The sequence below is a fragment of the Neodiprion lecontei genome, chromosome 7, assembly GCF_021901455.1.
Source record: "Neodiprion lecontei isolate iyNeoLeco1 chromosome 7, iyNeoLeco1.1, whole genome shotgun sequence".
Taxonomy (NCBI): domain Eukaryota; kingdom Metazoa; phylum Arthropoda; class Insecta; order Hymenoptera; family Diprionidae; genus Neodiprion; species Neodiprion lecontei.
The window spans coordinates 10,375,198-10,386,495 of NC_060266.1; the positions used below are offsets into that span (position 1 = coordinate 10,375,198).

An 11,298-nucleotide genomic window follows, 5' to 3' on the forward strand; every position below is an offset into this window, starting at 1 on the left:
CCCTGAACTGAGTATACATCCGAAAATATGTATATATTTTTATCAAAAAGTTAATATATAAATATATGTATAATGTTTTTTCCCTTCGTGAAGATCGCCCAAAGTAAAAACACCATGTCGATTCGTCTAACAATATAGAGTTTATGAATAACATGATCATTCTTGATTAAAAAGATATACGACGTTTTGCTAACATCAAAATATAGAGAATCAACAATTAAATGTTTGTACTCCTCTATATTATATTGTGCTTCTCTATAAGTATGCGGTTCCAACTCTTGTAGATTTTTGTACAAGCTCGCACTCTAGTAGTTATCTAATTATCAATAAAGTTTATAATTTCTTAACACGACGTTCTTGACACGATGACTTGCGTCGGGTCTTTCTATTTTTCTCTTTATTATGAAATCTCTTTCTCTGCTTTGCTTCACTGGTCCGTCAACTGACGACCTCTCTTGACGTACAAGATTTATCGGCGTGTACACAAAGCTGACATATATATAAAATATATATATATTTTCGGATGTATACCCAGTTCGGGGGTTTTCCAATATACATTACAATATATATACATGTATATATAAATCCGAAAATATTGTTCGTGAAGTAAAAAAAGTGTGAAAACCAATGTTGAAGGAAATAAAATCCCACTTATTACGATTTTTTTGAAAAACTTGATGTTATAACTCTGCAAATATTGATCCTAGCGTAGAAATAATAATGACCCAACTTATGGGACATTAAATTTCCAACAATTTTGGATTAAACCATTTTTGCTCTAAAGTTGTAAATTTACGAGTTATGTCAGAAAAATGAAAAAATAGAACTCTGAATCAAGATGGCAGCGAACGCAATGGCGGGATTTTCCCAAAAATTGAGATTTAGACTTTCAACCACCTCCCGCCGCGAAGTTTCAAAGGAAAAAATCACTTTCCCTAATTATTTCCATTTAAGGCTATTTTTATGACTATCTCGACTACACTACTATTTACTGATATTTTACGATGCAAAAATTCAGTGATACTAGATGGCGCCACCATTAACTTTTTGACTTGTGGCTGAGCTAGCGAGGCCGGGCCACAGCCAAGCGTAAATTTCCGTGTGCCCCGTCCGCTGCACACGCATACCTATGCACAGCTTGTGTAGTACACTACACATACAGCTTGAGTGGGTTAAACCGCTGTAAGCAGCCCCGAAAGTGTCGAGTAATCCATCCATGACTTTCGACCGATATGAAGAATCGACGCTGAAATATGCAGGTAAGTATTTGAACAAAATATGTGAAATCATTTATATTTATTATAATTTGCCAGATCGTCGTATTGGCCATATGAAATGCATATCAATTCTGAATAAGTCGTGAGAATAACGACACGTAATTTGCCTGTATAACCTCAAACTTTTCATTGTTTACCTCTGATGAAAATCTCCACCGACATATAATTGCAAAACGCCAATGAGATCCATTGACAAATTATTCTGAACTACATTATTCGTTATTCTGCTTTCGACTTCACATAGAATGTTATTGTCAGACTTGCCGTCAAATGTTTGTGGATACATATTTTAGCTCCAATATTACAAAAACAAGGTTTGAATCGTGAAATATGTTACCTAGTGGAAGAAAAACTGGTTGAGGTTACTGCAGTTATAGTTTATAAATCTAATCAGAAACTTTAATTTTATGAATATTAATAATTAAATCAACATTTGCAAAGTAGTATTCCGAAACGCGACAGAAAAAATTATGTCGATTGTGATTGAGCTGGGATTGTACGACAGGATCTCTAAAGCGACTTCCCAACTCAGTTGGCATGCTGAAAGTTTTCTGTATAATGTAAAAATAGTCTTGACCTGAAAAGTTTATGTAAGAAGGATCTTGGATATGTAGGTCATCAAAACAACGATATGGTTTGTATGAACGTTTTGACCCTAATTTCAGGTCATCCTCAGGACGGTTTAATTGAATTTTTTGTATTGACAAACAAAAACCTTATTTTCACAACTTGCTGATAGGCAAAGATGCAAATGAAACAACTTGAAAAATTATTGATAACTAACCTTATAAGCGAAACACCATCACACACGATTCACTTTATTTGAATGGTAAATATATTATATAAAAACATCAACAGCGGGGTAACAATGGACATGCCCGTTATTAACACTTACTTGTATGTATACAAATTAAAAGAAAAGGCAAAGAACGAATTTTAGTCTAAACATTACCAATATTTAACGAATCCGGCTTGAAGAGGGTTTTTTTTCAATTTTCACGCTCTTTCTTTTCCAACTTTCCATCAAACTGAGTTGATCTTTAGTTAAACAACAAATTAGAAGTTGTAGTGAAAGTTGAAAGACACATGTGTTCAAAATCATGCATGATTTCCTTCCTTCACCTATCAGCAAGTTGTAGAAATAGAGTTTCTGTTTGTCAATAGGAAAAATTCAATTAAACCATCCTGAAGATGACCCGAAATTAGGGTCGAAACGTTGAAGCAAACTATATTGTTTCTTTTGATGACCTACATATCCAAAATCCTTCTTACATTTTCTGTACAATTTGACCAGTAACACTGTCGAAAGCTACAATGCTATCGTCAGAAAGTTCAACGGAGGAAAGCGGATTCATTACGAAAGAGGACATTTCTATAACACTCAATCTGCTGGGGATGTCGTACAATTCAACATACCAGAGTCGTACTCAAAGTTGAGTGCTACGATGGAAAAGAATCCGACTACCGAATTCCAAGTACAAGCAATTTTTTTAATCATCCCAATTATGATATGAAATTAAGTAACGCGATAAAACTAAAAAAGCTTAGATGACAGTTTATTTGCATACTTTATATGTTTTGTCTAAAAAATGTTATGCGCTATGTAATATGACACTAGCTGATAACAGCTGTGCTTCCTTGGAAGCGTACTGAAGATTTGTTTTTAAATTTCTAGATGAAGTACCTTCATCTTCAAAAGACTGCTGTGCCAGGTATATACTGAACATGATTGAGATCTGCAACTTATTCGCTTGAACACAGCCTGGAAGATCGAAAGGCACAAAATGAATCCAGCAAGGGCTCCAAGAAAGCACTGAGTTGAAAATGTACAAAATTGTACGAAACGATGCTACAAGACAACTTTGACGGAGTCTATAATGTGTACGGTAACACCTTAAAAATGGTGTGATGTGGGAAAACTACGACCCTAAAGACGATATTCTGCAGCTTAGAAATGCGACGAAGATGATGTGGAGTGAGTTTACAGATCTTAGTGATCATACTGGATGATAGGTAGACATAGCTCAACATACCACATAACTTATTTTCTGTATCTCATTTTCTCAAATTACAACTCATACGAGATATTGGAAAGCAATTTTCGAAATAATCGTTTCTTATTTTACAGGACGTCTGACGCTGAAGGTTGATTGATGCGTTGAGTACACGCTTGATTTCGAAATAGCGATCAGCATGACAATACAAGAAGCAAGGCATGTAGCATTATAATGTAGCAGCATAATTATTAGACTGATCCTTAAAAAAGTCATTGTTGTATTTGAACCGGCTCAGCACCTCCTAGATCGGGTAAAAAGAAATTTGAAAAAATTGGGTCAAAATTTCGGCATTCTAGTTCAATTAAAACGGGTGCCTGTGAGCATAAATTCATTTTGAGTATCGAATTTGGGCAAGAACCGCTAATAATCACCGATGATGAAAATTCTATGTGAAAAATGAACTATTCACATCCGCTATTTTAACAGTATTTCCATTGTAGTGGGGAAATGAGGAAAAAATCATAGCTTTGTATGCTGACACTCTTGAAACAATTTAATCCATGGCAGAAAAATTCTTAGAATATTGAAGATAAAAAGAGATGAATAATTTATAATTTAATCACAAATCAATCAGTCCTTATTCCCAATTCGCACTTATGATTCATCACTTGAAGTTGGCGATCGATCATCGTCATCGAGGGTTTTTGTGCATTTCCAATATTCAAAGAATTTTCTAATTTTTTTTTTATAAGCAATCTTCTGTATCTTTTTCAGATAAGCTTTCTAACGACCACTCCAATGATATATGATATTGAAGACGATTTTTCCTTGACCTTGATGACTTGTTGACTAATGTTATTCTTGGATATGAAGGTCACAACTCAAAACACTTTTTTATAGTGTTAACGTTTCAGCCCTGATGGGGGCGCTCCTCAGAACCAATTTATTTAAACCATCTGTCACGAACAAAAATGATAAAATAGTGTACAACTCCGTTATAACAAAATTAAACAGAAGTGGTTTATATAATAAGCAGGGATGTTTATGCAGATATAAATGAAAGGAATTACCTAGTGTGGGATGACACTTCCAATTACAGCAGACAGGGAACACTATTAAGTAGTGAATGCGTGTTGGTAAATAGAAACAATAAAAAACAAAAACCGAAACACACTGCGATCGCGATACGTAGTTGCCAAGACTTCATCCTTGTTGTTAATTTGATAAAATAAAACACAACAGCCGTTATAGGTTTAAATCAAGAGCACATTTACACATGTGGAACGTCCAGTGTGTAGTGGGGGGAGAGCGATATCGATAGTAGCGGTGAAACAGCGTTGGCATCAGTTGGTGGACAAAATTCCTGTCCCACTTAATGAACTTATAAAAGCATTACACATCTGTTTTAAGGCTGCCATATTCAAATTTAATCAGAATATATATGCTCAAACTTATGGTTTACCGATGGGCTCGCCGCTCTCTCCAATTTTGTCGGATTTGGTTTTGGATGATCTTTAACAATATTGTCTCAACAAACTGGACTTCAAGCCTTCCCTTCGGATGAAGTTGCAGAAATGCTATCTGTCTTCAACTGTCATCAATGTGCAAATGTGCTCTTGATTTAAACCTATAACGGCTGTTGTGTTTTATTTTATCAAATTAACAACAAGGATGAAATCTTGGGAACTACGTATCGCGATCGCAGTGCGTTTCGGTTTTTGTTTCTTATTGTTTCTATTTACCAACACGCATTCACTACTTAATAGTGTTCCCTGTCTGCTGTAATTAAAAGTGGCATCCCACACTAGGTAATTCCTCTCATTTATGTCCGCATAAACATCCCTGCTTATTATCTAAACCACTTCTGTTTAATTTTGTTATGACAGAGTTGTACATTATTTTATCATTTTTGTTCGTGACAGATGGTTTAAATTAATTGGTTCTGAGGAGGGCCCCCATCAGGGCTGAAACGTTAACACTATACAAAAGTGTTTTGAGTTGTGACCTTCATATCCAAGAATAACATTGGTCATCGATATATGATATTTGTGTTGAACTATTTATGAAAACATTTTTCTAAATTTTTGTAACTAATAGTATGTGAAATTAAAAAATTTACAAGTAATTATCCTGTACACTTCGATACTAACATAAATGCGTACTTCTGTTCTGTTTCAAAATATTGTTGAATCTATTTGATAATCCTATTATTTTTAAAGACCAGTGTAAGGCTACGTTATTATGTCGAATAGTGAAATATCTCTGTGTAAGCAATTATTACTATGAATCATCGACAAGTTTATTATTGACTTTTTCTACTGAATTGAACAAGCTGTTACATACGTTGATTGAATGTGAAGTAGTTTTCTGTTCTGGAACACAATACAGAAATGATAGCAAAAAAACTAAACATCATTACAACTGCATCAGTCTTTGATACCAAAGAGTCAATGTCCTGCATATGTCTCGTCAAAGAAAATTTCAGAAATTTGGGAGCCTGAAGGCACCATAAATGATTTTGCATATGTGTACGCTCCTGATCGCGGAAGTTCCTACGTTGGCCACCAGTCAACTCTGCCGTCGACTACAAAGATGGCACCCACGGTGGTTTACTCTTGAGTACATCATCCCAACTGCTTTGGATATTTGCCACTAGTTGGCGTAAAAGTCTATAAGCACGGTCTCTATCAATTTCTAAAAAGTTGGTGTGTCACGATCACGGTCTCACATACAGGTCTCGCAACGAACGTGGCGGGCGGTGGCACGGTCTTACATACAGGTCTGGCAACGAAGCCAGTTTCTTACAGAGCGGCGTGGTTTTCTTGCTGTCCGTGGTTTTTAGTGTTTGAAATAGCCATGTCGCGGCGCTGCTATCTAGGGATGTACGTGGGGCAGGGATGGTAGGGATGAAAATGTGCCAATAATAATATTATTATTAGGTTGGCGCTGCATTGCGCACGCGTTGATTATCCATCGCTCGATCACAACGCCGACCTGGCGGCCACAAAGTAAGATAAAGAACCGGCCGTGAAATGAACCAGCCCCACTACCTTCGTTGCCAGACCTGTATGAAAGACCGTGGGCGGTGGTCCGTTCATGTCCGAAACAAAAGTACAACTTATGGCCACAAGAGCGACGCCACGAGTTATTCATAAGATTATTATTATTATTTGGCGGAACCCTAACCAATCTTTTTGACACTCATACGCAGTCATACATGTATATGAATGTTACGGCAAAATACAGAACTGCTTTGCGCGAAATTGATTACTTTTTTGTTCGAATAATAAATACAAATTTTTATTTCATTTCTGTATTCAGGAAAGCTTCAAACCTCAAGTGAACCTGATAAACATGTATCATTATTTTCACTAATTTCTTGAAGCTTCCTTAGCCGATTGGTTCGGCGACAAGGTCCAGTGATCGGAAATTCGAATCCCATTGATAAGAATGTTAATTTTTTCAACTTTATTTAATTTCTGGTTACTATTATTTGTATGATTTTTCTGTATATATAGATCATGAGGCTTCATTTGTTTATCGAAATGTGATTATAAGTTTTCTCAAATAAATCATTTTAATATTATTTTTCTATAGCTTACCTTGTTCGACGGTTACAGTTTTTAAATTACTTCTTGGTTTTAATTGCAATAATATCTGTACATCACTATTAACTGCGGGACAAATGTGAAAGGACGAAATATATGATACATGATTGAAATTGGTGTTGGACCATTTTATTGATTGGTCAATTTTGACAATTTTTTTTTAACGTCGAATTTCTTTACAAGTTTCAAATTTTGCTGATGGGCATTCTGCCTCATCCGTAGTCGAATATAATAAACAATGGCATATGACAGAATATCGGAGGCGTGCTCAGAACATGGAAATGTGAATTTATAGGAAGACAAAACTTCATCGAGGGTACTATCAAAAACGTCGGCCAGCGACGAATGTTTCGCGAAACAAGACTCTGCGTGAGAAATAAGATTGAAAAATCGCAAGTCAGCGTGGATCAATCCTCCTCTGGATTTCAGGTCGATGAAGTGCGACACAGAAGGCCTAGTTGAAGAATCTAATCTGATCGCTTCCTGGCAAACGGTACATCTATTGTACATTTTTAACACTTGCTTGCATAGATAACCTATTGAGTCCATAAAAGTATGTTAAACAAAACCTGTAAAGGTAAAATGATGCCCAACGATGCCGAATGTCCAACCCAACAATATCTACAAGTGTAACTAAGGGGCCGTCCGTTAATCACGTAAGGCTTGAAAGGGGGGGGGGGGTTGACAAAAATCACGAAATGTCACAAGGGGGGGGGGGGGGGGGGTGTAATAAGATATCACGTGTATTTATTTTTATCATGGTCCTTAATATCAGAATAAGATAAGATTATATTTTATATCTGTACTTAGGATAATATTCTAAGATATTCTGAAAAATTTTAGATTTTTTTTAGATACTAAAAATACACGTGATGTTGGGCGGGGGGGGGGGGGGTAGTCTTAAACCTCACCACGTATCACCAAGGGGGAGAGGGGGTTGAAAAATGCTTAAAAAAAGATCACGTGATTAATGGACGGCCCCTAATACCCATACATGAAAGATTTAAAAGAGGGTAATACGAAAGGGAAAGTTCGTGCAATGCACCTCAAGCAGATTTTATTTACGTTTTAGTGAATTATATACAAAAATAATAAGCTTCGCACCTTCTGTCTGTCAGTGAATGTTTACAAGTGCAACTAATGCATGCATTGGAGGTTCAAAGGAGGGCAACACGAGAAGAATGCAGATACCTACAGCTGATTAGTATTGTTTGAGTGAAATAAATTTAAAAATGAGAGACCTGTCACGTACTCAATAATAATGTCCAGGATGGAGAATAAGGAGTAGTCATGGTCAAGATTATATTCGATGACATCATCTGCATCTCATTCGCTGTGCTCCAAGATATCGTTCAGTTTCACCTGAACCTGCTGTCGATATTCCGAAAGCTCTCCCTCAGACTTCTGGCCGTAAGCTGTCTTCAGATCGTTCAGCGATATAAGTATTTTAGGCGAGTGCTGGTCCGATACAGTGCAATTCCCAAACTTCGGAGGTTTCAAGGTGCTGTACACCGACAACAGTTTGTACAACTGTAAGAATGTTGGGCTGTTCGGGTGTTCATTGCTCCCAGCGGCTTGACGAATGGTTCCAAAGAATTTCTGAAAATATTCCGTAGACATGTAAATTTATGGAATTCCATTGTTTCATTTATAAATGTATTATGAAGAAAAGTACCTCCAAATTATCTTGATTGATTTTTCCTGTCAAAAAATATTGAAAATCAAGATTTTCGCTGAGGTAGCAGCACATATCCAGTGTCGATGTGAGAGATATTCGTAACGCCCTGGATGTTTCCTTTGTTAACGCAACAGAATGTATTCAAAGTATGTGGAAAATATTATTTTTCGCCCCTGGGGCAAACTATTAGCGCGAAAGTTTACGGGGTAACGGTGAAAAATCAAAATGGCTATTCATCCTGCCAAGAAATAAATCACATTAACAAACTGTCTGACGATAAAAATCAAAATGGCTGCTCATCCGACTGAGCAAAATTCAAAATGGCCGCCGTCAGACAGTAAAATCGGTTAATTACACTGGTGACGTCATAACGAAAATCACATTATCAAACTGTCCGAAGATGAAAAATCAAAATGGCTGCTGATCCGGCTAAGCAAAAATCAGAATGGCCGCTGTCCAAATGGCCGCTCGTCTGACTAAGCAAAAATAAAAATGGCCGTCATCAAAAAATCAAAAATGGCCGCCATCAAAAAATCAAGATGGCCGCCATCAAAATAGCTGCCGTCAAAATGGCCGCCGTCAAAATGGCCGCCGTGGGCACGTCAACCGGTTACGTCATATGGTTACGTCACCTGGTTACGTAATGTTTTGGTCTAGAACTCTCATATCCTATCTACTAATAAGCAATCGTTGTTCACAATAATTTCGATAGAATAGAATTAAACGGTAGCTTCAAAACGAGAGACGGTAGTTAACAGAGAAAATGAACGTAGGTTGGGAGAAGCGATATAATGCAAGAATTTACTTAAACTACACGTCACTGGGCGAAGTGATCTTACCCAAGTTGCAAATGACGCTACAAAAATTATTATTCTGTCAATTAAGAACGAGAGAACCTTACTGTAACCAGTAGAAAACAAGGTAACGATAGCACGGTAGATAATACGACGAATTCACCATAGATTACAACCAGTTCGAGAGATTGACATTCATTAACAATTTACAAAATCGGTAAACGATCGACTAGATAACTTTCGGTAGAATTATTCAGAAACGATAGAATCAATAATTTATAATGATTATGGATCTGAGGAATTAAACAATGAATTCCTCAACATAACTTTCGAGAGAATACGAAATACAAAATTATAAGAGAGTGAGAAATTCGGAGAGTTTACGAAATAAAGAAATACACTAAATACACCGCAGTACAAAAAAATCAAGAATAATACGCAGAACTTAATTTAACAAGATACAGAGAAATAAATAACAGGCAAAAATAATATAGAATTGCCAATAGCAATAGGAAAGAGGTGCGGTAATATTTAGAAGATGATTCTACGATCGGTTGTACTCCAAGGAACTCGATATACGATACAATAGGCACAAAAATAAATAAAAATATAATAAGCAATAACAGAAATAAAATATGAAGCACACTACTATTACAAAAAGTATGAAATGAAACGTAAAGCCAATGGGGCTCAAAATACGATAGAAAATACAGAAGCAGGCTAACAGAAATTCACGAATAATCAGAAAAGTCATAAATACAAAACAGTTAATTATTCGGCAGTTACGAGGTCGCTCAGACACGAAAATAATTAATTACTGAAATCATGCAGTCACATGGCGGCTTACTGCAACTTTAATCCGTGGACCATGATTCACACAAAACTGGCATCACACGATGCAAACAAGAAACGATAAATACAATATTAATGACCGAAATTATGCAGTCACACGGCGGCTTACTGCCACTCTAAGCCGTTGACCATGATTCACATAAAGTCGATGAATACCATAAGAAAGAATAGAAATTATGAGCAACTTCGTAACGATACAATACAAAGGCAGAAGCCTTACCTCAATCGGTGACTTCAGGCACACAACACCGAGGTTAATTTGAAATAAAACTTAGAATAATCAAAAGAAAGTTTGAAGGGAGAAAAAAACTTGAATTTATAGGTAGAAGTTAACGGTAGTGCAACGATAGAGGGTGTGGAGAAACGGTAGATAAGATAACGATAGAACGAGAGGAAAAAGGATCGGTAGCTTAAAGCGGAAGGATATACGGAGCACTCTGAGTTGTCGCTCAGCAGGTCAAACGTAGAATAGAAGGAGGTCGGAGTTCGGCTCGCCGATCTCGCGGTTGTCATGAGGTGCTTCTTCTTCCCTTTGATTGGTTGGTTAACCCCCACCGCAAATAGACCATCCCTCTGTGGTGAATATTGGTTACGGTGTGGTCATGCGTTTTCGAAGATTACCGCTAGATGTGGTGTAATGTGCTGCTCGTGATTTCGTCATTGACACCAACTCGTACGATTTAATAGCTGCTTCAGTTTACTGTCCAGGTTTGCTATCATCGGGGACTTCTTTGACAGAGGCATGCACAGGGTGCCTCTCGGTCAGAATTACCGAGTGGAGAATGACGCCTCACTGTTCACTTCCACCGGCTTTTGTACAGGCAGTAGCCGGCTGCCTATACTCGAGGTCGTGCAGTCAGACGGTTGGCCAAACCGTGGACCACGACCCACACAATGAGTCCTTGCCGACAGAAAGGCTGCGTCGATCCTTGGAACGATGGCTTCATCAATCTGAACGTAGTGGTTTGGGGTCGGTCCGGCACCAGGCCGGTAAGTCGGAGGATGGCAGGCTACGGTCTGCCCTTCACGCCATCCTTACGGCATCCGATAGAGCGGGCGGCTGGTTCCTCCTTGAGGAGCGGTGCCCTCGGC

General features: G+C 37.4%; 1 protein-coding gene and 1 long non-coding RNA gene across 2 annotated transcripts; one reads left to right on the forward strand and one right to left on the reverse strand.

The window, feature by feature from the left end:
• The first annotated feature begins 1,197 nt into the window (after positions 1 to 1,197).
• Positions 1,198 to 4,221, forward strand: LOC124295346. The gene is made up of 3 exons (XR_006905262.1): positions 1,198 to 1,259; positions 2,953 to 3,252; positions 3,406 to 4,221. It is a non-coding gene; the product is annotated as an uncharacterized LOC124295346 (long non-coding RNA).
• A 3,678-nt stretch (positions 4,222 to 7,899) lies between these two features.
• Positions 7,900 to 8,680, reverse strand: LOC124295363. The gene is made up of 2 exons (XM_046745069.1): positions 8,558 to 8,680; positions 7,900 to 8,481 (listed from the first exon to the last, which is right to left on the reverse strand). Exons 1-2 carry the CDS (start codon positions 8,630 to 8,632, stop codon positions 8,209 to 8,211), a joined length of 348 nt encoding a protein of 115 aa, XP_046601025.1. The 5' UTR covers positions 8,633 to 8,680; the 3' UTR covers positions 7,900 to 8,208.
• Between the last annotated feature and the right edge of the window lie 2,618 nt (positions 8,681 to 11,298).